Source organism: Panthera onca, chromosome A3, assembly GCF_046562875.1.
Source record: "Panthera onca isolate mPanOnc1 chromosome A3, mPanOnc1 haplotype 2, whole genome shotgun sequence".
Classification (NCBI taxonomy): Eukaryota; Metazoa; Chordata; class Mammalia; order Carnivora; family Felidae; genus Panthera; species Panthera onca.
Window position 1 is genome coordinate 20,110,496 of NC_138341.1, and position 26,968 is coordinate 20,137,463.

The 26,968-nt window shown below is 54.0% G+C and overlaps 1 protein-coding gene across 4 annotated transcripts in view; it reads right to left on the reverse strand.

Annotated features, from left to right (window-relative positions):
* Positions 1–26,968, reverse strand: part of DNMT3A (DNA methyltransferase 3 alpha) — a 105,217-nt gene that overhangs the window by 65,710 nt on the left and 12,539 nt on the right. For 2 of the 4 annotated variants that reach the window (XM_081795185.1, XM_060650134.3), the window contains exons 2-3: positions 12,363–12,598; positions 37–141 (exon numbers count right to left, since the gene is read on the reverse strand). In XM_081795185.1, coding sequence (XP_081651311.1) covers positions 37–141; positions 12,363–12,425 — 168 coding nt within the window. In that variant the 5' untranslated portion in view covers positions 12,426–12,598. The other 2 variants (XM_081795186.1, XM_081795187.1) reach the window with 2 other exon arrangements.

The window sequence follows — 26,968 nt, forward strand, 5'->3', positions numbered from 1 at the left end:
CGCGCGCTGGGGGGGAGGGGATGCCATGACACTCACCAGGGGGTGCTTGCGCTTCCGCCCAGGCCGCCCCACCTTCCGTGCGGTTGTGCTGGGCTCCTGCCGCTCCTCCTTGCCACGAGCCTCCTCCGGCTCCTCTCCCTCCTGCGGGTACAGACACAGCCTGTGAAGCCAGGGCTGGATCCAAGAGGCCTCCTCCCCTGTCCCACCCACCCCCGTGACAGCCACATTCCCGGGGTCGTGCCAGGCTGTTCCTCCCGGGTGGGGATGATCTTCATCCATTTCTTGCCTGGCAAAGCTCAAGCTGCCCCTCAGAGTCCCATTTAAGCAAAACCTTGGGGAAGACTTGAGGGCAGACGCTGTTGCCCCAAGCGCTGTGCCGCTCTGCTTCCTGGCGGTCACGTTTTTCTCAAGCACAGGGTCACAACACATGCTCTGACAAAAAGTGTATTTCTGGATAGGAATTTATTTATATGAAACCAACCTTACACAAGTACAAAAGTTAAATTAGCTATGTATTTCATGAATCACCTGTCCTGTAAAGCATAAAGTCACATGACACGACATTGTAAATCTGGCGACTGGACATCTGGGCAGCACTTGGCATGGGGACTGTGGCAAACAATGGAGGACTTTCACAGTCACTGTGATGTATCTGCCCTGAAGCATTTGCCATGAATGCCTGTCACCCCACAGGAGCATCTCAGGGACACCATCTTGGTTCATCTCGATGCCCTGCGTTCATGGAGCTCTGGACCAGAAGTTTGGTCTTGTGAGCCACCTCCCCCAGCACCTGACAGAGCCGGGCCCTGCACTGTCGTCTCATGGAGCACAGAGACACAAACCTAGAAAGTCCTCCTGCCTCACTGCTCCAGCCTGGCCACAAACCACCCACGGGTTTCTTCTGACTCAGCCGGCTCCAGCATGACTAATCACAAACAGAAACAATGATGGGGAAGGAGAAAGGGACCCTGACCCCGCAGAGGGATCTCAGGCAGCTCTTCAAACCTTCCATGATGTCAGGAGCCAAAGATGGCTTCCCAGTCCACCCTGGGGAGGGTGCCAACCCAGAGCCGCGCTGGTGCCACAGAAGAGAAAGGGAAGGTGCACAGGTTCCCTGTGGATTTAATCAAGATGTCCCTCAACATCCCACTCAACTTTCATTTTCTGTGATTTCAAAATAGCTTGTGGTTTGCCTGTCTGTGGGCGGGAGGGGAGGGTCCAGGGTGGAAAGAGAGAGTTTGCACCAGGACCAGAGACCCTTGACAGGCTCTTTTTAGGAAGACACGGCAGAGAAGCTGTGAGAGCAGAAAGGCCACAGAGGTGGACCGCCAGATGGTGGGGAGGGTTCCACGAGGGCTCTGGGAGGCCTGAGTGCGGGGGCCAGGGCACGTGCCCCCATGGGAGGCCAGCCCTCCGGCTCTGAGCTGTCCTTGGTGAGACCTCGCAGATACCCCGTATAAGAAACGATCGCTTGGATCACAGAGGAAATCTTACCCATGCAGCTTAGTCTCTGTGAAGGTTTCAGTCGAAGCTACAGAATGGCAGTGAATTTCAGGCGGAGACAGTGCTTTTGTTCTGACTCCACCACTGCTAACTGGGCAACATCTTAATCATTCTGACCAGGTAACCCGGCGTTTACAAAGCACAGCCAACGTGAAGTCATGCAAAGGCGCAGGACTTAGAGCAAACCAAAATGGGGCTGAGCCCGGCTTATCCGTTAGCTATAGTACCATCTTCTCTGAGCCTCACTTTGCTCATCCATAAAAGGGGAATCTGAAGGTGTCCATTCTGCCTGCTTCTCAAGTTTTTCAGAGGACCGAACCAATGTTTTGTCCCCTTGTCTGTTTTGTCCGCTGCTGACTTCCCAGAGCCTAGAACAGGCCCGGCGCTCAGTGAGTGTTCCGCATGCCCCCCACAGGAGGGGCTTACATAATCCCTGGCAGCAGGAGGCCTACTCAGCCCCTGCATTTGCCTGGAAAGCACTGGGCCAGACCTAGCCAAGCCTCTGACCACTCCTCACGGCCAGGCCCATGGGACTGGAATGCACAAGGCAACAGGCAAGAACGAGGCACCGATGTGGATCAGGGTCAGGCTGGGTGGCCACGGGGTCTGGAAAGACTCCTACTGCCCAGAAATTCTGGGCTACGAATGATTTCTTTAACAAACTGCATTTCTTACAGAGGGATTCATTTGGTTTTCTAACTTTTACTCTGAACTAACCTGAGAAGTGAAAGTCATTCAGAGCCCCTGAACGGCACTAAGGAACCACAATCACCACACTGCGATGACCTAAAAACAATGACACTTGACATTTCAGGACCCGTGAGGCCGGTGCAGCCCATGCAGAAGCCTTCAGGGGCCCCTGAGAGGCAACTGCTGTGCTACCCGAAGACTGCTGTAAGTTGGCCCCTTAGTGACACTGGCTATGCCTGACGCATAGGAGATGTTCCACGTATCTTCCCCCCGTTTGAATTCAGCTCAGTGCAATACACCCCCGGAGGAAGGGGTGGGATGCCTGAAATGCCATGCCACCTGACCAGGTCCTGACATGTTGAAAGTGTGGACATCACCAGGGCAGGCTGCCACATGCTGAGCCCGTACCTTGGCCCAGGTGCAGGGCAAAGTGCGATACGCCCGGTCCGGCATTCAGGCCTCACCCCTGGGTTGTGCATGAAGAAACCCAATCTCCCCAAGAGCCCGGGTCGGGACTCGAACTCAGGTCCGGGTAACAACTGGCCCATGCCCTTTCCATCAGACCCTTAAGTACGGCTTTGTAAAAAGCATGTTATTTGGGGCCAACACATCATTCTTCCGTGACGTAGTGATGTCACAGGGCAAGGAGAAGGGCGGTAAGGCCTCCGGCTCGGGACCTGCCTGAGTCCACACACACAGTCAGGGGGATGACACACAGAGAAGGAGAACAGATGGCTCAGGGCCGTGCCCCTCAAGGAGGCGTATCAAGAGGTCCATTCTCGCATCTGTCACGGAGCTGGCTTCATTCAATATCTTTGCTGATGGGTTGAGCAAAGGAATGTAAAATATGCTTATCAAATCTGTAAGCAGCCCTGATTAGGCAGCATCACTAATACTCTGAAAGGGAAGAATCTGATCCCCAGTGACTTGGAGCAGCTGGAAAACAGTAACAAATTTAGCAGGAACAGACATGAGCCCAGGTTGGTTTCCTCATCTGTCAACTCAACTAAGGGGACTGAATTAGTCAATTCCTATAGTGGGGGTTGGCAGGAAGGGGACAGAAATTCTAGTTGGGTGGGATTTGGAGAGGGCAGGGATGAGCTGGCCTTCCCGTCCTGCTCTTGAGTCACTAGTAACTTCAAGCCATCTAACCTGAGTCTCTCTTTGCTCACCTATGAAACGAGGCTGATAATATCTACCTTACAGCGATGCCGTGACAATTGAATGAGGTAATATATCAAGAGCTGACACATGAGAGTCACTGAAGAACTACTAACTCCCGCTCTACACGTCCTGACCAGAACTATTCACAAAAGTGCATCCCTCCCTCTTCCCCTTCCCCCCTCCCTCCCCACCCCCAGGCAGAACCCAGTGCCCTGCATTTGCAGCCATCACTCACTGCTACAGACCAAGCCCAGCATCTGGCTGGTACCACTGCAGTGGGATACTCAGGAACACCGGCTCTCTGATCTTTCCAAAATGCAAAGCTGATTATGTCACTCTGCAGAGCTTAAGCCCTTGCTGAGGGGGCTCCCAGGGGCCTGCAGGATCCAACCAAGCTCCTTAGCCCGTGTGAAGGAAGTCCCCCAGGATCTGGCCAGCCGCCTTGGTCTCCCCTCCCCACCGCCTTCCTCCCACTCACCGTAAACAGACTGCACCAGCTGCAAAAGTGGGCTGCTTCCTTCCCCAGTGCCGTGGCACAGACCATTCCTTCTGTCCCGACTACCTCCCCCTCAGGTTGACCAGCAAATCCTTACTTTTCCAACCTAATTTCCTGGATTTCCTTCCTCTTGGTCCCTTCCTCTGACGGAGTCCATAGGTCCTTTCTCCCCATGGCACCAAATACCCAGCACTGCAATGGCCAGCAGTTGTCCTGGATGGGCTGTGAGTGTCTTGAGGGAAGGGACTATGTCTTATCCACCTTGGCATCCCCAAAGCCTAGACCGATGCGCCTAGCATGAGGCAGGCACTCAAAAGCACTTGATGAGTGACTGTCACATAGTAGGTACTCTCAGTAGGTGACTCCATACACACCGAGAGAGGCACACATGCAAATCTACAAACCTACAGTTACGTGAAGATAACTGTGCATGAGGCTCCGGTGCTGCCCTGAGCTTTATGATTTCAAATCAGGAAACAGGATGACTAACGTGTACTTTCTAGGCTTACACAGAGTCATGTCACTTTACATTTATGTAACTCTTTACAGCTCTCAAAGCACCTTCACATTTGGTGGCCTGTTAGGTTAGGTAGTTACCATCAGCCTTTCTAAACTTCTGAGGCTATGATTTGACCTAGATTTTAACCCAGCTCACTGGATGGATTATTTTAAGCCACATACAACTTCTCATTCTGATGAGCTGGGCTATGACGATAATAATCTCTTGCAGTTGTACAGTAGGTGGTAATTAACAGAGCATTTTCACATACATTATTTCATTTTATTCTTCTGCTTTACAGAAAGCAGAGCCGGCATTATTATTATTATTCTTTTTTTTTTTTTCCATTACACAGGCGGGAAATCTGAAGCTCAGAGAGGTTATCTAACTTACAGAGATCAGGGAGCCAGGAAAAAAGGTCTTTAGAACCAAAATTTCAATCTTTCGACGCCCAGCTCATGGGTCTTTCCACTGCCACGTGCCATTACACCCTATTACGCCACGTGCTGCTGACGTGTGTCACCGTGTGCGTCACAGGGAAACCGTGAGCGTGCAGGCGATCCAAGGTAAAGGCACACACCGGCATTCACATGTGCATATCTACACAGCTGTCTCAGGAGGCTCAAGCCTAGACACAGGACCCCTCCCCTAAAGAGATCTACGTCCCACCCAGAGACAGCCGGCAAGATGTACGTGCTCCCTCCAGAGCGTACAGAGGATGCTACCGACCCAGCATCCGTTGAGCAGATGTCTCAAGTTGGTGTTTGAGTTGAGGGGATGACCTTGACAGATCTAGCCAGCCACTTGCCCAGACCCTTTGGGACAAGAGGCACGTACAGCCTTGGCCAGCTGGCCGGCTGGCCTCCAGGGGCCGTCTGTGATCGTGGAATTCAATGGAACCGATTGGCCTCTCCGCCAGGCCCAGCCCCGTTCTCGGTGGCCCGAGTCCCAGCTCTGCAGAGTGACAGCCACAGGACCCTGCACACCACACTGCGCACATGTGCTCACAGGTGCCACACGCCCAGGCTGGGCCCACAGACAGGTGGGTGGCAGGGCACGCTGCCGGAGGACGCACGGGGAGGACGAGGCTGCAGCGTGAGTGGCCACGCGGTGGCACCAGGAATGGCTGCACATACCCCCCAAAGTCCCTTGCTTTTAACGATCTCAGTCACCTCCCAAACTATCAGTCCTCTGTTCCAATTATTCATCAGTATTCGACAAGTATTCACTGCCCCATCGGTCTGCTTCATATTATACATACTGAGGAAGGCCCCATCCCTCCCAAAAGGCCATGCCCCCGAGGGGTTCCCACAGCTCCAGTGCCCCATAAATGCTATTTGGAAACCCCAAATGGTTCAAAATGGTGGTGCCTGGGGTTTTCCAGGCCCTCCTGCCAGGGTGCAGCCCTCCCCGACAAGCTGGGTGCCATGATGGGGCCTCACTGCCTTCTGGAATGGAGACTCCACTAAGCACATACCCAACACGCTGCAGCCCGGCAGGTTAACCTCCGTGGCCTCAAGGCCAACGTGAGGCCAGGCTAATGGGTGTGCTCAAAAAATATTTATCCAGCACCTATTGTGTGCTGGATACAAAGATAAGCAAATAGAGCACTCAGTTTAGAGAGAGACAACACATAAATAAAAAAGCACCTCAGTAGAGTGTCCCTTCCGTGGACCCCAAGCCCACCCAAGCTCTACATAGTGCTCCATCTCATCCCCACCCCACCAGGCACCCCCTTTCCGGAGGCATTAGAATGCTACGTGGGGCATGATTTTTCTCGATTTATAGAGGGAGAGAATCCAGGTAAAACTACTTCACAGCCATGTGACCCTTTGCCAAGTTTCTTAGCCTCCCTATGCCTCCATTCCTTCTAAAATGGGGGTGACGAGGAGATGCCCCCTGGGTTGTTGCGGGATTGAGTGAGTTAATTGCCAAGCCAAGGAAGCTCCTTTACATGCCCCACCACAGCGTGCAGACATTAAGTGGGATGATCACAAGCAATATCCCTCATTGCCCCGCAGCTCTCTGCAGGGCACGACCAGGCCCAGGTGCCAGAAAGGAAGGGCATCGTCCCCATTTCCCGAACGTCCTGGAATACCCACTCCAGTCTGCCCTTCTCCTCTGCAAAGCCGAGCTCGGCTGTTCCCGCCCAGGCCCTGTGGGACGTGCTTCTTGGCAGGGAGGAGCTCCATCCCCAGCCTGACCATTTAAGCCACGAGGGACCTAGGGAACCTCACCTGAGCTTCTGAAGGTAGCCACAGCCCTTCCCGTCAGGAGTTGGGGCTCCCTGTCTCTTGCCTCAGTGTCGCTTCTATTCAACGCATGAAGGGAAGAGGGACCTCAGGCCTGTTTTTGAGGACCCAGGAATAACCTTCCTTCCCCATGCCAGGTTCTCAGTGGACTTTCAACCCACACCACACCCCGCCTGCGTTTTCCACCCTGTCACGCCAAGCTCCTGAGATCCTGGGGGCTACAGTGCACCTACCCCACCAGTGTGCGGACAGGCAGGTAGACAAATACATGGGTGGGTAGGTAGGTAGGTAGAGAGCAAGCTCGCTAGTTATCCAAAATAAGTCTTAAGACTAACTTAACACGTCAGGTCCCTGTGTTAAAAACACACCATGTAAACCTCTCTTTTCCCCGCTCAGAGGCCATGCCGCTGAGTCACACGGCGCATTCCAGACGCAAACACAGGTCTGTCTCCAGAGTCCGAGTGATGCCTTCTCAAGACTGTAGTGACTGCAGGTTACCTAAACTTGACCTGCCTACCTCCTCTTACGGTGCCTCACAGATAGCACGTGTTTTATGAATTGAAGGTTTGTGGCAACCCCGTGTCAAGCACGTCTGCCGGCACCATTTTTCTGACAGCATTTGCTCACTTCGTGCCACGTTTTAGTAACTCTTGCAATTTTTCAAAAATTTTCATTCTATTTGTTATGGTGATCAGTGATTACGACTTGCTGAAAGCTCAGATGATGGTTAGCATTTTTAGCAATGTTTCAAAATTAAGGTCTGTACATTTTTTTAGACACGTTATTGCACTCTTGATAGACTACGGTATAGCCCAAGCGTAACTTTTAGGCACTGGGAAATCAAAAAGTTCATTTGACTTGCTTTATTGCAGTATTCACTTTGCCCTGCGGATCTGGGAAGGAACGTGCAGTATCTCCAAGGTACGCCTGTCATATCTAACGTAAAGAATTTTAGAGGACCTAAAACATGGGTCCCAGTCGGCTCAGGGGTGGACTGTTTACGTCACACGTCCACTCTACGTGACCAAGCATCTAATCGACTCCACTGAACTACAAACGGATGTGCCCTTAGTCGTAGCTGTGTTCTTGAAGAGGTAAGGGTAAAGCTACCTTTTCTGTTACCGTCTGCATGAATTAAGAGGGATGCTATTTAAACAACCCCTATAGTGACTATTATAAAGCAAAGAGCCGGCCCTAAGCATTGATGTGTGGGCATCTGAGTGTGATAAAGGCAGAGTGTGCCCAGAGTGGGCAACAGACCTGTGGACCAGCAAGAACAATGCAGAGGGGAGCTAGGGGAAGCCTAGCCAGGGTGCCCTTGAGTTTGTGTACCAGAATGCAGGAAGTAGTCAGTGCCCAAGGGAAGTCGGCACTTGCCAGGCCTTTGGGCCAGGCCTTTGGGTTGGAGGAGAGAGCCCTGGCCACAGCGGTGGACACACACGCACACACACACACGCACACGGGCACACTCACTGTGCTTCCCCGGCACAAATATGCATCCACTGCTGTTGCTTCTTCCACCCAGCTTCTCCCCCCCGGATGGTAGGCACGGCTCGTACCTTCCTATCCCCATTCCTTTACAGGAATGTTTATTTAGTTCATCTGACAGACTTATGGAGCCCTACTATGTGCTAGGTGCCTGGAGAGGTACCTGGAAAGAAAGAGAGGAAGAGAAGGAAAGAGAATGGGTGCAGGAGGGAGGCAGACAGGCAGGGAAGGAGGCATGGTAAGAAGTAGGGTGTCCACAGCCCTGTCTTCATTGACCAGCGTGTGTCTGGAGTGTCTGTGTGTGTGCGCACGCACATACCCACAATCGTGCCCACTAGACTTGTGTGTGAATTCTTACTGGAGATGAAGTGCCCCCAACACCCACCCTGGGGCAAGAGCGCTGTCGCGAGGAGTAAGGCATTCCCTGGCTATCCCGACTTGGAGGCACCACTCATTCTACCTCTTCATGCAGGAGGCAGCCTGGTGGTCAGCAGCCAAGAGCACAGTCTGCCTGGGTTCCAAGCCCACTTGCTAGCCACTGACGAGCTGTGTAACCTTAGGCAAGTGACCGCACCTCTCCAAGCACCCATTTAGTCGTTAATAAGATGGAGGGTGAAAAGAATACAGCCTATCTTATGGAGCAATGGTCAGAATGAAATAAGATAATGCAAAGCACAGAGCTTAAAGTAGCACCTGGCAGATAGCACTCAGTGCATCTTGGCTGTTGTGTTTCTGAGGCCAGAGGAAAGAAAGAGGGGAGCGGCGTGATCGGGGGCCCAGCCTGGGGCTTAGACTCGTGGCCAGGCGCTGATTCATATTTGGGGAACTGAGGAGGCCTTTCCAGCCCCTTCCTGCTCCCTCTGCCCCTCCCCTCCCCTCCATGCAGGGCCTGACACCCCACCTCCATGCTCCTCCGCAAGCCAGGACCCTGGCTCCGGGCCTCCCTGCTGTTGGACGTGCCCCCCGCCCCACACACATCCCCCATAAGGCCAGCTCCCCCTCCCTCCATGTGGCTACACCTACCCAGCTGACCCACCCTGGAGAGAACCCCAGAGCTCTACCCACCCCAAATCTGCATTGTCCCAGCCTCCCCACTTAACATACGGATGGCAAGGTAGGGGAGGCCACAGGGAGAAGAGGTGCTGGGCAGACCCCTCTATGCACTCCCAGCCATACGCACTCTGCCTCAGCCACACGCACTCTGACTCAGCCACCACTGCACCCAGCCTGCTTGACCCAGGCCCCAGGCTGCTGTTCTGTGGGAGGGTCTTACCCCTCTCATTTCCCTTTCTCTGCTATCCGCTATGTATTTCCTGAGCATCTACTCGAGGCTAGTCAGGCCCTGCCCTCCCCTCCCCCTGGATATCATCCACACCAGTACTTCCTAGATGCCCCTAGAGAGCTAGTTAAAACAGATTGCTGGGCCCCTGCCCCAGAGTTTCTGATTTGCATTTCTAACCTTTCCAGGGGCCACTGGGGCTGCCGGTTTAGGGGGTCACGTTTTGAGAACCGCGTGTCCACTACAAACTATAATTCAAGGCCGACAGAAGGAAGCAAGGGCTTTGATCAGAGAGGAGCAGTGAAGATTAGGGAGCAGGCACACCGGGCAGAGGAAACCACAGAAACAGACGCCTGGCAGCTCCAGGAAGTACCCAAGTGGAAGGTGCGTGGAGGCGTGGCCGGGAAGGAGGCTGGAAGGGGCGTGGGGCCCAGTGGAGCAGGGGCCAGTGCGTGGCCACACCCCTTCCCTCTGGCTCACCAAACAGTTCCTTTATGCCAGGTGCCCCAGGCAACTCTGCCAGGCTCCTTGGGCCGCAGCCCAAGCCCATCTTCCCCCTCTGCAGACAAGGCACCTCTGCCCCAGGCCTGGCTTTCTCGGGCCAGCGTGGGCGGCTGTGTCTCTACCCGCCCTCCCCGGTGGCTCCCTGGAGCTGTGGGAGCCAGCCCAGAGGTGCCAGGGAGGTGTGCCAGGTGAGCCGGCATGCGCGCTGTGGGCGTGGGCGGCTGGGGAGGAGCGCCCGCCATGCCCCAGCCCCCGTCTATCGGCCGCTCTATCAGCACCAGGATCTGGGGCTTGGGTGTGTGTTTGTTGCCGCATAAGCCAGAACAGTTACTATGGGTAGATAATAATAGCAATCGTAATCCCTCATAATTGGACCAGACTTTGCTGTTTGCAGGGCATTTCCATGCCCGTGACCTCATCTGACTTCCACAACCACCCTGTAAAACAGGCACAGCCAGAGTCGTGATCCCCACTTCACAGCTGAGCAAATGCAAGCCCGGATGGCCTGAAGTCACATCTCCAGGAAGTGGCGTACTCAGGCCCGGGCCCGGGGACTTCTGACTCTGTCCAGTGCTCTTTCTCGATCTTGAACTGTCATCACAGGGAGCCTGATCTGCTGCTTTCCATGTGAGGGAGCCAGGGCCTCTGCTATCCAGGGTGGCACAGTTCAGTAACAAGAGGAGTCCGGCCTGACTGTCCCCCCCACCTTCCCCACCTGCCAGCGTGTGGACTGGAGCTGTGTCAGCACCAGTCAGGGCATCAGGCCACGTCGGGAGGTCAGGGTCACCTAATCCAACAGAGGAGCAAAGCAGAGCTGGTGGAGGGAAGGGAATTACCCATAGCTTCCACTCAAGAGCACAGGTGGCCAGCTGCAGGTGGCCCTGACTCCGTGGTGGCAGGGTGTAGGTCTACCGCCGCCCGAGATAGGAGTGGCCCAGAAGGCCCACGGGATAACCTGGACTACCTGTTATTTTCTGTGGGGGTCAGAGAAAGGGGACCGGTAGCGCCTAGAAAGCCTGGCTCAGTGGGCCACGGCAAGCACTTTCTCCCCAGTTTGCTGCGTATACACCCCCAACCGGGGCATTCTGCCGGATTCCAGGCTGGGAAGGCAGGTGCCTGCGCTTTGTGCGCACACCTGTGCGTGTGTCCACACGAGGACTGACGCAGGCGGGGCAGCGAGAAAGGTTCTGACCCACCAGGCTCTCATCTGGACCCACCACTGAGTATCTGGGCTCAGCGTCCTCACCTGTAAACTAGGGCCATCTGCCCTTGCCCCACCTGTTTCAAGGGCTGCTTCCAAGAACCACATGGATGGAAACCACTCAGAAAACCGAAACAGGCTCTAAGAATGAGCAACCCCAGGAAGGAGCTGAGTACGCATGGGGGAGGGTAAGCAGTGAGCGGGTCTCAGGGCCGCCCCTGACGGTGGCCAAGCAGAGGGGACACTCCTCAGAGTGCCGGGGGCGGGGGGGGGGGGGGCATGCCCGGTGCCAGGTGTCCACTGTAGTTCCAGAAGGACAAACTATAACCCCCAACCAAGCATCACCACCCCTCGCTCCTTGCTCAGGAAAAGGGGAGCAGACAGAGGAAACTGTGGGGACCAGGGCACGGCAGATAGGACACCCCAGAAAGGCCCGTGGCTGGCACAGCTTCCCCAGAAAGGTGGTGGTGGGGTTTACCATTTCACTGACAGAGGGGGAACACAGAATCCCAACGTTGGGGGTTCAGGGTGGCTTTGCCTACAGGTGGACACGGCTTGGTGAGGTTCCAAGGCAGCCTGTGGGGACCCAGCAGGGATCCCTACTGGTCTGCTGGGATCTCCTCTGATTTAGGCTCATCCTGGAGTTCAGCAGAGGGTGATGAGGTCACCTCTCATGGGGCTCTGAAAACAAGGAGGTCATTAGCTCCATGGTCACAAGTGACACTCACTCAGAGCCCGGGGGGGGGGGGGGTGAGGAGCAGGAAATCACCATCTCCAGGATGACTGGTGTCACCCTGTGTGGGAGGGGGAGCCCTCACGCGGCCTCACATCTACCAACCTCCCTGAACTTGTCTTTGGCCTCCCAGAAGCTACCGAATACCCTGGGGAAGCAGAGGCAGCTAAGACAGGTAAAGTGACCAACCCGAGGACACAGGGCTGGTAGGAGGCCAATCCAGAAAGGAATCTGGGTCCGGGGACACGCTGCAAGGACGACTGCCAACACTGTACAGACCCAGGGCTTGAGCCTCTGCTCAGACACCAGGAAGGTGAAAAGCCTGGGTCCTGGAGCCTGATCACGTGGTTCAAATTCCCACCGTACCACCAGGACTGAACCTCTACCAGCCATCACCCGAAGGGGGACATCACCCCCCCTCCACCGCCCAGCGCGAAGGCTGAGCTGCGCGGTCCAGCGCTCAGCACACCAGAGCTGTCACTGCTCGGGGACGGGCCCTCCCCTTCCCTGGGTTTGGGGTCCTAGGGGGTCCTGGGCAGAGCCAGCCGCTCACCTTGCGGTCCTCCTCCCGCTCCGGAGCGGAGCTGCTGGTGTCCCCGGGGCCGCTGGAGGGCATGGCGGGCAGCTGGGCGGTGGGAGGCAGGCTGGGGCTGCGCGGGGCTGGGGGGCTGCTGGGCTTTGGGGAAGGAATTATCGTGGTCTTTGTAAGCAAGAGTTAGAACTTAGACATAGATCCCGGTGCTGAGGGAGACTCCTGCTGCCTGCGGTGTGGACTTCCAGTGGCTCCACCTGTGGGGGAAAGACAAGAGGGGTCAGCAGGGCAGGGCACCCCCAACCCAAGCCCCACCTGACCCCCCCACACACACCTCAGCCCCGGGGCCTGTGAGGCCTGTTCCTCTGACCTCACTCCTCTTCCCAGGCTCACCAGCAGCTCCGGCCAAACTAGCACCCCAGAGAGTAGGGGAAACCGAGGCCGACTCAGCTGGCAGGGTACCGCCTGGCTTCCCCCAGGGCCACCTCCTGCCTGCGAGGCGGCAACAGTCTCCCCGGGGCCTCCGCGTTGCTGGGGCGCAGTGGGCGCCACTTCTGGGACTTCTAACTGCCTCCTGCCTCCTCCCTTTTCTTCATTCACGTCTGTTCTCTCCTTTGAAAGCTTCCCGCACCCTCCCTCCCACCCAGCCACCCCCTGGGAAATCCCAGAGGTCCCCAGCCCCGCTACATTTTCCTTCTAATCTGTCCTCCCCTCACGCCCCCGCCCCCACACCGCTCCCACCACGTGGAGGAAGTGAGCTGCAGTCACAGGATGTGAAATGAATGTCAGCTCACTTTAGGACCAGCGCCTGGGCCCAGAGAGAGCTGAGGTTGAACTCGGGCTGCGGCCAGGCTGAAGGCCTAGGTTTGCAGTGCAGTCTGGAGGGCGCCCCGGTGGGGAGAGGCCGAAGCCAAGGCCACGGTGACGGCTGACGGGAGGCTGCTTCCCCCCCCACCCCCACTCGAGCCCCACGGATCGGCACCATTTGCCCGGGGAACCTGGTGGGCTTGAGGGGGGCCCTCCGCACCCACCCTGCTTGATTTTAGGGGCTTTTTCATCTTCCCTGCTTCAGGTGCGGGCCTCAAGCCAGTGAAATCACAAAGCCCCCGCCGCAGGCCTCTGCTCGGGGTGGGGGTGTTGCGGATTCAACCCCCTTTGCTCGGAGACACTGAGTTCTGGGCTCCCCACCCCCCAGGAGGAAACCCGGGCCAAGCCCCTGCCTCCAGTGCACCCGCCCGCGGGGAGGGGATTGGCAGGAGAAGGAAAGTGGGAGGCAGCTGGATCTGGGCCCACCCACACCCTTCCCCTTCCAGTTCCCGTTCTGCTTCCCGGGCTTCCCCTCCCTCTCGGGCTCCTTCTCCCATCCCCCTCCAGCCAAGGCTCCCTGGAAAACCAGGCACTGGAGAAAGCACAGGCTTGGGTCTCCCACGGGCACGGCCCCTCCCCCAGGGACGGCGGCGGCTGGAAGGTGGGTTCTGCCCAGGGTGTGTTGGGACAGGCTGGGGCTGGGAGGAGCCTCCTTAGGGCCAGCACAGGAGGGGCTGTAAGTTCAGACCCCAGTGGGCTGTAGATGCTCCAAGCCCCCACAGGTGAACCCGAAGGAAACCCCAGGTGCTATGCAGACACATAAGCTCGGCACAGTACTGAGCTCCATGAATGTTTGCTGCCCAAATGCACTGAGTGCACAGACAGCAGGAGGAGTATTGCTTTAAGTGTCAGACACGGTGCTAAGCACGTGACATGCTGGCCTGCCTTCCTTCCTTCCTTCCTTCCTTCCTTCCTTCCTTCCTTCGGGGAGCTTCTAGTACTATTACTATCCCATGTTTACAGTGGAACCTAATGTTCAAAAAGGTTAGGATTTGTCCATATTCTAGAGTCAAAGCAGAAACTTGAATCCAGATCTCTCTCACTAAAGCTCTGGGGGGACTGTCTGTGAAGCTTTGTCCCCCAGCTTATACCACCCCACAGAAACAACTCTTGAGAGCCCATTAGAGAACTGGTCCAACCCAGAGCTCCATAAAGCTTCCCTCCATTATCAGCCAGTCATTCCCCCTCAAACCCACACCCCGTTTGTTAGCACAAACATGCCCAATGGCCTTACAACCACCCCCCCCCCCAACCACATTAAAACCTTCAAAAGGATAAGGGAGTTATCTGGTTGGAAAGAATATTGAACCCAGAGTCAGCAGATGTGGGTTCTAGTCCTGACTCGGGCTTCCCACCCTTAGTTTCCTCAACCGTGAAATGGGGCGAGGTAGACTCCGTTATCTACAAGGTGTCTTCTCGCCCCTCCCGGCCAAGCTACTGGAGGCTCCAAGGCCAAAGGGGAGATGCAGACAAGGCTGGGATAACTTCAGGAGCCCCAGAGCCCCAGAATGGAGTCGGTGAAGACCCAGGCACAAAGTAAGTAAGAGGCAGATAACCCTCCACCAGATGTTTGTGTCAACACTGCCCTGAGGCCCAGAAACACCCAGGGAGCTTCTGCAAGAAAAAAAAAAAAAAAAAAACACTTTCAGAGAACCTCTGGTTGCCATTGAAAAGAGTAGGAAGTAGGAGGGAAAAGCGGAACATCACAAGGCATTGACCCTGAGGGCAGACACCCCGGAAAGGAAAGGAAACCTCTTTCCTCCTCCCCTTCCTCCACATATCCCCCTGGTATCTGAGCTGCACGCACAAACTCACCGCAAACTCAGCTGACCTGGGTCAGTCTGTAGGTTCCTTTGTGTTACTCAATGGAACAGATCTGTCAGAAAGTGTTCCTCAGAATCACCCAGCATCATCTAAAACCATCCGGCATATGGTCAGGCAGGCCACGCACCGCACAGCCCAGGGGGCCCACGGCGGTGGCCAAGCTCCAGGACTCGACACGGCGCTTTCCACCTGCCCTTGGAAGCTTCCTTCTCTCAAGCAGCCCTGCTGAGAGGAGCGACCAGCTCCTGGGCCCCCGGTCCCAACCCAGCGGCATGTGTCCACCACGACGACGGTCCTTCGCCAAGCACGGCTCTCTGCTGCTCCTGGCGCCGAAGCCTCCTTCTCACCGGTGCCAAGGGCTGTGCCACAAAAACCACCACCAAAGAAAAATCCATGCCAGGAACGCTACCACCAAGGACAAGCAGCTTTTATTTCCTTCTTTACACTTCTAAATGTCCACAGTGGCCGTAAATAATGTGTATAGCAACATCTTTAAAAAATGCTTAAGGAATCCCATCAGAAAAATATCTGGGTATCACAACCTACACAGTCACCATTATCACTCTTCAATTACAAACCCGCTGTGGGAAAGAGGACAGGGATTTTGAATATACACACCAAATTTCACCACCGTCTAAATCCAAGTTGGTAAAAAGTTTTTTTTGTTTTGTTTCTCAAGACGTACAGTCACGGGCTGGGGCCGAACAGAGAGGAGACACCCCCCCCCACCCCCACGACATTTTGGGGTCTGGAAAGCCGCTTCGTGATTGCCAAATTTCAGACAAAACTGATTTCAAATCAACCTCAAATCAAATCAGATCAGACCTGCTTTATGACAAGAATCCTCAAAAGACACTTGAGACAGTAGCACCAGCTACCTCCCAGACCAGGGGTGAGGGGGACGGACAAGGGAAAATGAAGAAGACTGAAGGAAAGAAGTAAAAGCCCTAGGTCCTGTCCCCATGGAGTCCGAAGGTTTACTCTCTGGAGAGAACAGAACAGAGGGGTCTCTGCACAGAGTTGACTGGTGCAGCTGAGAGCAAAGGTAATATATCAAAATCCGGGAGATGAAGATTATTTTAAACGCTGACGTCGAGTGCCCCCAGCTTTTCCCCACTGGGCTCCCAGACCCCTGGCAGCCTGACCCTCGCCTTTTCTGGAGAATCTCATTATCCAAGGGGATAGGCCTGCGGACATAGATGCTGCCACCGGAAGCCAAACGGTGTCCAAATGGCTTGTTTAGGTCAACCAGGTGGGTCTGCCGCACAACAAGCCCCAGCATCATGCACAGGTCTTCTAATCCGCTTGTTCGTCCCCCGTGCTTAATCCTGTAAAGGACCATCATGGACCAGTAGACGTCAGAGGGAAGTCTCTGACTTGGAAGACAGAGACGAGAACGCAGAAACCACAACTTGGAAAACCTAGACTTCAGGCCCAGATCAGACGCCGCGTTCATGAGACAAGAACGTGGCGCGATTTGAAGAGAACACTCAGAGAACAAAACAGATTTGCCGAAGGTACAACTCATGCTAGCAAGATGCAGAACTCAACACAAAGCTACTCCAAAGAGAAAAATGGAAATAGGAGAGGACGGGAAAGAGAGCTTGAGAACTGGTCCGGAAGTTTCATCTGAAAAGCAGGCGTTACAGAAAACAAAAACAAAAACAAAAACAAAAAAAAACGGGAGAAAATTACCAATGAAATAATTCAAGGGAATTTCCCAGAACCGAGACATGAGTGACCTGGTTGAAAAGACCCACCACAAGGCACGTCACCGTGAAATCTCAGAACACTGACATCAAGAGAGGATCTTGCAGACCAGGAGAAAAAGTGACACATAAAGGTCCAGGAAGCAGAATGGCTTCGGATCGCTCAACGGTAATGTGGAAAGCAAGAAGACAAAGGACCAATACCTTTGGAATTCTTAAAATAATTCTCCCGTTAGAATTCTTTACGCAGCCTCATCATCATTTACGTGTGATAGGAGAATATATTTTCCAGACGCTCCTTTCTCAGGAACACAGGAAGATGTCCTCTAAGACACACGAGACAAGGGAAGGGGATCTCCGGGATTGAGGTGGAAACAGGCCAGGTGAAGCCATCGAGGGTCACTGTTCGGATCAAAGCAGTGTCACCTAAGCCTCAGGCCTGTTGACTGCTGTCATTGCCATGCCCTTGACCATCGAACGGTCTTTTTAATCCGACAAGACTACAGGTGTCACTCCCTGTTCCCACTCTGCCATCTGAACTCAGGAACTGGACGGATTCGGATATTGACCGGTATCTGTCCTGGACGATGTGCTCCAAAAAGGGGGAGTAAACCAGACAAGAGGAAGAAGGCGAGATCCAGGAAACAGGAACTTCGACCCGAAAGAAGGCAGAGGGAATGCCACGGAGGACCACAAAAGGAAGCCACAGAATGGCAGCCACAACGTGCCACACAGCTAGAACTGGAAAGAACTTTCCAGCGAGAACTGGAAAACTGGGTCTGGAGCATGTAATATTTGATGTGACTGCCCTATGGAAAGCCACACCAACAGCTATTAGAAGGTGAGACAGCAACTAGCAAAAAGTACAAAGAAAATAAGGCAGGTGCAGAAACCAGATCATTGTTAACTTCAGTGGAAAAAAAAAAAAGGAAACGATTGCAGTAGACTATAAGGCTTAGCTGTGAATACAGATGCATTAGTTGATTTAACAAATATGTGTGTGTGTATACACACCTATGTAATGCATGTGGGTATATATACATATGTATGTATATATATACATATATACACGTATATATATGTATATATATACACATATATATGTGTGTGTATATATATGTATATATACGTATATGTATATATACACATATATGTGTGTGTGTGTGTGTATATATATATATATATATATATATATATATATGCATTTCCTGTTGCTGCTGTTACAAGTTACCACAAAATTAATGACTTAAAACAACACAAATGTGTCATGTTGCAGTTCTGGGAAACAAAAGTTCAAAATGGTTCTTGTCACTGGACTGAAAATCAAGATGTTGGTAGGGCTGCACTCCCCTCCCTGGAGGCTCTAGGGAGAATCCATTCCCTCGATTTTTTCGACTCCTACAGGCTACTCATATTCCTTGGCTCATGGTCCCTTCCATCGTCAGAGCCAGCAACGGCCAGTCTCTCTCTTAACGCATTACTCTGACTCCGCTTCCAGAATCACATCTCCTCTGCCTCTCCCACCTCTGTCTTTCATTTCTAGGGACCCTGTTGATTACCCTAGACCCACCCAGAGAATGTAGGATGATCTCCCCATCTCAAGATCTTTAACTTAATCAGACCTGCCTGCAAAGTCCCTTTTGTTACATAAGGTAACATATCCACAGGTTCAGGGGATTAGGATGCGTCCCTCTTGGCGGGGGTGGGGACGTGGCAATATCCTGCCTATGACACGTATACACACACATACATTCATATGTGCATAAAACATTTTTGAAAGAGCACTGTTAATAGTATGCCCTACCACGAGAGCGATTTCGGAGCAGAAAGGCTGGCCGTGTAAGGGAGCTGCATGCCTACTTACTAAATAGGAAATCAATGGGAAATGTCTAAAATGGAAGAATCAAAAATATGCACATGCCTCAGAAACGTGAGATGCAAAATTGCTAGAAGAAACAGCTAAAAGTGGTCGCCTCTGAGAAGGAGAGGGTGGGAGGGTCTCTTTGGTGAAGTGATGTTGGTCTTGACGTCTTACGTGATGCATATGTACTGCTGTGAGGAAATAAGACAGGAATGTTATGGGGCGCCTGGGTTAACCAGGCGGTTAAGCGTCAGCTTCAGCTCAGGTCATGATCTCACGGTTCGGGGATTCAAGCCCTGCGTTGGGCTCTGCGCTGCCAGCTCGGAGCCTGGAGCCTGCTTCGGATTCTGTGTCTCCCTCTCTCTCTGCCCCTCCCCCACTTGCATTCTGTCTGTCTGTCTGTCTCTCTCTCTCTCTCTCTCAAAAATACATAAACATTAACACAATTATTTTAAAGAGGCAATAGGGAAGGGCAAGAGGGCTTACCTCCCAACTTCAACCACTGGTTGGCATTGGCTTCTATCCTCCTCTACGAGTGCGTCTAAGCCCTTCTACCTTGCTGCTCTGTGAAACCATCACTTCCCACAGCATGACCATGACCAGTGCCTCACGCCCACACACAGTTCCATCACCAGCTATAAAAGGGGTGCCTCCCTCCCTGCTCCCCCACCCCACCCCTCACCGAACGTGTCTAATCCCTCCCCGTATATCACTTCCACCAAGCACAGCCCCTGCCCGGGGTGCTGCACGTCCCTTCCATTCCTCCCAAAGTGCATCTGTGCTCGCCATGGCTGCCCACGTCCCTAACCGCAACACCGGCTCATTCAACAGCCCACCTCAGCCAAACACCCACAGTTGAGCCATCCCTGCCACGTCACCTGCCCCCCCCCCCCCGCCTCCAGCCTGCCACCACACCGTCCCCGGCACCGTCCCCACCTTCCTCACCAACCCCAACCCCATCAGCACCTCCCCAGCTCATCACCCCAAGTCTCCCCTCCAGGTTTGCGCCCACCGGCACTGAGACCGTCACCCCGCTATGTCACCTCAACAAGAGCCTGCGCAGAACGATTCTCTTCCAGGAACAAAACCAGAATTGCCCCAAACCTAAATCCTTTCTCCATCAAAAACAATCCCGGGGCACCTGGGTGGCTCAGTCGGTTGAGCTTCCGACTTCGGCTCAGGTCACGATCTCACGGTTGGTGGGTTCAAGCCCCCTGTCGGGCTCTGTGCTGACAGCTCAGAGCCTGGAGCTGCTCTGGATTCTGTGTCTCCTTCTCTCTCTGCCCCTCCCCTGCTCACGCTCTCTCTCTCAAAGATAAACAAAAATTTTTTAAAAATTAAAAAAACAACACAATCTTGATGTCATCATCGTAAGAGCCCCTTCCACTCCATCTCAAGTGCTCGATCTGCATAGCTGAAAAACATAGACCATCTCTGGAGCAGGCCCTTCCTCCCCTTCCGTCTAAAGTCTACTTTTCCCCTTGTGGACTTTGCTTGTTTCCAGCTATCTACCCCTCCCCACCAGGGGGCTTGGGGCGTATTTGTCCTGACCCCACAACTCACTCCAGGCAGAGTGAGCACGTGACCAGGCGGGGCCAACCGGACGCCTCCGGGGACCGTGGTGGTGCAATGGAAAGGCTACAGGGTAGGATGTGAGTCAGGAGCGGCTGCCTGCGGGGGAGGGCTTGCCTGAGAACAAAGAGCTGAAGACAGAGGGATGGCACACTGAGGTCATTGTCTAGGCCCCCGAGAATCTAGCTGTACCTGGAGGCAGGGCATCTCTGAAACTCGCAGTAATGGAAGCCTTTCCCTGCTTGGGTGTGAGTGAGTCTGTGCCGTGCGGCTGACAGTCCTGACTCATATGCTAATCTCAGCCTCCTAAAGGGCTTCTTCCTGCGTGGGTTCAAATCCTGACCTGCTTACTCTATCAGCTGTGTGACCTGGGGCAAAACCATGGCCCTCGGCCTCAGTTTTCTCAGCTGTAAAATGGGGTAATAATAGGAGCCACTTCACAGGGTTGTTGTGAGAATTCAAACGAAATTCATTGAACATGCTTACAAGGGTGCCTGGCACAAAGAAAATCCTCAGTACATTTAAACAACTGTTAGTCCCTGACTAATCCAGCCCACGGTTTTCTCTCCTTTCTTGAAATCCCCCGAGTGCCCGTGAGCGGACGTCACTCAAACAGGAGCTTGTACTCACGAAGCTCCCACGACGTGCCAGCCCCTGTGAATAGAGCTTTACAACCGCAACATCTTGTTCATCGTCACGCCTCACTCCGACCTTTTGAAGTGGGGCCTCTCCCCTCCCCCCTCCCCGTTTTCCAGACGAGAAACGTGCAGTATCGAAAGGTTAAGAAAGCTGCCCAAGGTCATTATTAAGTGGTGGAGCTGGATTCACATCCACGTCAGTCCCACCCTGAAGTCCAGAGTTTTCCACTTCATCATGTCCTCTTACAATTAACATGTGGCTGTTGCAGACATATTAACTTTGGGCACAGATTGGTCTGAAAGCAAAGTTTCCAGTTAGCCTCCCTTTCCTGGTGAGGCCTGTCTGCGGGGAGGGCAGGAGTCGGCGTGGTGGTAAACAACTTTCTAATCATAGTAGCCCGGGCTCTGCCCAACGCGTCAATCATTCATTCAGCTATTTACTGGGTACCTACCATGTGCTCGGCACTTGCTAAGAGACTCGTATGGTCCCATTTCATCCTTGCAACGATCCTGTGAAATGTATGAAATGGTTCTCTTGTTATTCCCGTCTTATAGAAGGAAAACCTGAGGCTGAGGGGTTTAGTACCTCTCCAAGGGAGCACAGGTAGAAAGTTCCAGGGCAGGATTATGAAGCCAGGTCCATCTAACTCCAGAGTCCTTACAAACATGGCAGCACTTGGTCACGGATGAACGTGCTGAGCCTACGCCGCAGCTCATCTGTCTACGCCCCTGGTGTGGCACCAGCCCAGAGATAACAGCGTCATAGCTGAATTTCCTACTGGAGCTTGGGCAGAGCTACAAATGCACCTTGTGGATGACCAAAGGCAGGAGAGTAATCGTGTGCCCCTCGCCACCTAATCATCTGCCAGGGTGGCGATAAGCTCCGGGCCTAGTAAACTGGGGGCCGGTAGGAGGCTGAGGGGAGCAACCAGGGCCTCCTAGACAGAGATGTCTATCTGCCAAGTCTTTCCCCTTACCACAGCCTCTCTCGGTCACAAGACTGAGCTGGATGGGGGGCGGGGGGGGGGGTCTCCTTTGGACTGCTCATTCCCTCTCAGCGTGAGTGAGATGCACATCATCATACCATTCCTCTGGCTTCCAGAAACATCCCTCCCATCCAAACCACCAGCTGCACAGAGAATACCAAAAGCCATTGGCAACAGGCCAACAGTCCTGCCATCCTGTTGCCACTTCAAAGCCCATCTGTCTGGCTCTGGAGTCACAACAAGATGACCTGTGGTTGTCACACTCCCCTCGAGGCCAGGGCACCACCAGTGTGAGCATTTATGATCACACCAAACCTGCTGCCACGATGGTAGCAACACCGGCAGAGATGAGTTGAATCAGACTCCTGTGCTCATACTAATGGTTACCATGACACAGACCCGAAAGCAAGGAGGGAAAAAAAAGATTTATACCCAAAATAGATGCTGGTAAGGAGCCGAAGTTGTCCTTGGGCATTAAAAAGAACCAGTACAGACTTCCGTTAAGGAGCATGCAATTCTGAGTGTGACAGGTCAGGAGATGCCTGACTTGTGGGGAGCCATGCGTGCTGGAGCAGTCAGATGGGCGTCCCGGGCCTTGGATCAGAGAGCCAGGGTGGCCAGGCTGAGGGTCCACATGAGAATCAGCCACGTGGGCCCTGGCAGGGCCTGCTGTCTGAGCAGCCGTGAGCGTGGGTCCGGTCCTGTCCTCCCCTGGAGGTAGCCCATGGTCCACACCTGCCAGCGCCGGGACCTCTTCACTTACTCCCTGTTGACCCCTGCCTGTGGCCCCTACCTCCTGTCTCTGAAAGCGTCAAGGAGTGCGAAATGTCATAATCCCCGAAGGGGACACCACCATGGTTCCACTGGAAAGCAAGTCCACAGCCTGGCATTTTTTGGACCCCTGCGCCACTGAACCAAGAGCCCCCAAAAAGGAGTTACTCCACTGGCTTGGGTGATCGATCCTAGTTACCACACCGCTGAGTTGCTGGTTCGTAACAGAGACAAGGAAGACCACATCCGGAATCCAGAGGATTCTCTCAGTCACCTCTTAGAACTTCCAAGCCCCAAAGTTAGGGTTAATGGAAAAACTAGAGTAACAATAACAACAACATAAAAGACAGACCAACGAGGGATTCGGATCCTTCGAGAATCAAGGTTCAGGCCCCTGCACCATGTAAAAGAAGCCTGGCCTGCTGACATTCCAGTAGAGCACAGAGGAAATCTAGGGTGGATAACGGGAGAAAGGAGCCAGACATCAAATGTGGCCTTGGGAACAAACACAGAAATGAAAACAGTAGTAGTTTTGTGTACTTTCTATTTACTGGATACATATACGTGTTCATTTGTACATGGTAACCGTTTTTCTTCTTTTTCCTCCTTCTTCCCATTATTTCATATACAAGCTGTTGGAAGTTAAATTTATACTTTAGTCTTTAAAAAAAAAAAAAAGATTTTATTTTTAAGTAATCGCTACACCCATCGTGGGGCTTGAACTCACAGCCCTGTGATCAAGAGTCACATGCTCCACCGACTGAGCCAGCCAGCCTCCCCTATACTTTAGTCTTTAGGTAACAGAATAGTCAGTGGCACTGTGGCTGAACTTGAGAAGCTATTCATTCACGTAGACAGTGGCTGATCCAGTGCTTAGTGGGACTCTTCGGGGAAAGGGTGAGAAGAATTGCTTGCCGTGTCTTGCTAGGTAGAAACACGGCTTCGATTGTAGTTGTAGGGGAGCCCAAATAGGTGTGAAAGGTGCAAATGCAGTTGTGCGGCCAAAGGGGTAGGTAGACTGCCAGTTAGCGATTTATTCATCCTTCACTTCCTGCTTGGTGAAAATGGAACCAGGCCCTTGAAGTGTTTCTCCTCTGCCAGCAGGCACGGCGTTAGACTCTGCCACCAGAGGGTACTGGAGGGACACTGAAGAAAAGGGAGTCTTCTTTCCTAGACCTGGGGTGCTCTCCCGGAGCTCTGTACACAACTTCCCAGGCCCCGGGCTCCTGCAGCGAGGGGGCTTCTGAAGCGAGGGGGCTTCTGAAGCGCCTGGTCTGGGGAGTGCCTAACAGCCGGCAGCAGCCAACATCTCCACCCGACACTCCCCTTGGGTAGTTTAGTGGCAGTGTGACCCATGCGTAGCTTTCCTTGGGACCCAAAGGATGGCTTCCAGTGAGTTCCAGGGGCAAGTCTCCAGCAAGGTCTTCCAACGTGTCTCCACAGTCAGCTCCCTGTCATCCAGGGAGCCACAGCCGTGCCCTCTCCATCCAGGTTGGGATATCGGCCCCGGCGTGGGCCTCTTCCCCGGGCGCTCCATGGTGACCCCCCAGGGAAGCGGCTGGTCTCACACGTGCTATTTCTAGATTCTCTGTAGTTCGTTCTACGTCTCACCGGCCAGTCTCTCACTACTCCCAACCCCAGTTGTAGTTAACACGTCTTGATAGTAAAACCTGTTCGGATCACGATGTGCTTTCTGTCTTCTGAATGGACTCTGATACGGTCACGCACAGCCTCAAAGGACCATTTTCCATCCTCATGGTCCTTCAGTTCAATTCAGCCTCCTCGCCAGCTAACCGTTACCCTGCTTCAAGCACTCGATCGGCCACCGTTTACTGAGTGCCACTGCTGAGCCACAAGACACCCTACTTCTGGAAGCTTCCAAGCCAGTCGGCTCTCTTGCTCTCAGTTCTGCCCATGCCTCCCCCTGGCTCCATGCCCTTGACTCTCCCACCCCTCGGGCCCCTCTGCTGTCTCGGGGGGCAGCTATTACTGCACGGCGGGCACCCCCGTGGGGCACACGGTCCCCTCTGCGGAGATGCTCAGGCACCGGGGTCAGTACAGACCCTCACCTTCTGGACATCTCCACCTGGCTGGTTTGCAACCACCTAAAATCCCACTCTTCTAGACCCAGATGCCTCATGTTTCCTCTGGCTTCTCTCCCTACGCGGTAGTGGCACCACCCCCCCTCGGCCGCCGAAGTCCCAAAGCCTGAAGAGAACCGAGGTCCCCCTTCCTCCTCAGTCCACCCGGCACCTGATCCTGTCCTCGGGCCTCTATCCTCCACCTCTGCCCTCCGGGCCCTTTGTGCCACAGGTCTCGACCTTGGTGGATGTTCTACGATGGGGCTCCCTGCCTCTTGCATATCTACCGCCCACCCCGGCCTCTCAGCAAAGATTTTCCACAGCACGTGGCCTCCTCCATCAAAACCTATGATGCCTGATGAAAACGTTCTGAGATTGCCTGTGGTGATGGTCGCACAACTCTGTGAATGTACTAAAAACCATCGCATTGCACACGTTAAACGGGTGGATTGTATGGTATGTGAATCATATCTCAATTCAGCCGTTATTTTTTTTAAAACTCCATCGGGCCTATGATTTTCACGCACAGTAAAATCTGAACCCTGGTCCAGACCTACACGGATGGCTCACCACCGCGTGGCCTCACCCCCCACCTTCCCAGCCGACCCCATCATTCCAGGGCCGGTCACTGTCCCCCAGCTCACACCCTCCGTTCCCACACCTGTGACTACACCCACCCCGTCCTCTCCTCTGAGGGAGTCCCCTCCCCCCGTCCCTCAGCACCCCCTATGCCCACTGCTTCTCCTCGACCACCCATCCAGTGGTCTTTAATCAGTGTCTGTCACGTGGTCATTTCGCTTTTCATGCGTATATGCGTGTGTCTGCTTTCCCAAACAGAGGAGGTCAGAGTTCATGTCTTGCACCTTGCTGTCCCCCCAGACAGCTCACAGCTGCCTCCCCCCTCCTCCCTGTTCCGGGTGACCCTTGAGGCAAAGAGGACTGTGTGAAATCACTCCCAGGCAGCTGCAACATCCCCAGCACAGTGCTGCGGTGCCCCGAGTGACCCCCCACAAGCCCCATTCCAGGGGTCGCTCAGCAGAGCCCCCCAAGGGACTCTGCCCACAGTGAGGCCCCCTGCGGGAGCTCCTGGCTTCCTGCACCACCTTTCCCAGGCCAGAACATACACCTGCTGTGGGGTCTACAGGCCCCACTGGCCCCCAGATGCACAGGGTGAAGGGGGTCATGAGGGTCCTAGGTCAGGGTGTCAGTGAACCACAGGAAGCAAGGGGGGATGGCCTCCCACACCCCTCCGGGCCCTTGGAGGCTGAGTCCCCACATGGCCTGTTGCCACTCTCTCCCCACCATCTACGCACATGCTTCTTCCACTCACGCTTTTTCACCCTCCTCCTAAATCAAGTGATCACCCAGCTGACCCCCTTCCAGGCCACAATTAAGATGTCCCTGAAAAGGTCTTCAGGGCCTGGGAGCTGCTATCGGGGCACAGCTCCTCTCCACCTGTTGCTACATGAACTACTCACTTGTCCCTGGTTTGCTTTCTCCTCACCCTCTGCCCCAACCAAAACCAAACGTTTTGTGAAGGGGGTCAAGGGGAGGAAGTAGAGCTCCAGATTCTGGGCAGTGCTTCTCGGAGTCACTAGCCCCTGGCAGCAGCCCTGGGGCCTCTCACCACCCTCCCCCCCCCACCCAACTTCAGCCCTAGGGAGGCTCAGCCAGACTCCATCTCAAACCCTGGCCCTGCCAGTCACGGACACAGGCTGCGGTGTCTGGTCTGTGCAGTGGAGTGAATAGGAGCCCCTATTTTAAGATATGAGAGAATCCAGGGCGCCTGGGTGGCTCAGTCGGTCAAGCATCTGACTTTGGCTCAGGTCACGATCTCACAGTTTGTGAGTTCAAGCCCTGGTTCGGGCTCTGTGCTGACAGCTCAGAGCCTGGAGCCTGCTTCAGTTTCTGTGTCTCCTTCTCTCTCTGCCCCTGCCCTGCTCACGCTCTGTCTCTGTCTCAAAAATAAACAAACAAACAAACAAACAAACAAACAAAGGATATGAGAGAATCCAAGTCAAGCTTTTAGCACAGCGCCTGGGACACAGTAGGCACTAAATAAATGTTAAGTCTTTTAAAAAGTATTATGTGATTAATCAGGGCAAAAGGCCAGTGAAGTGTCCTTAGAAAACCTAGACTCTGGCTTAAGATCACATCTACAAGTGCCTGTTGCTCATGGTGGCCTGACCCAGAGTCATCTCTCCCAGCTAAAGCCCTCGTCTGCCCCTAATCCCCCAGTCCAAGGCCCCTGGCCACAAGTATGGGCAACCTCTTCACCAGGGCCCCAAAGCCATCATCATGGCCACACACACACACAC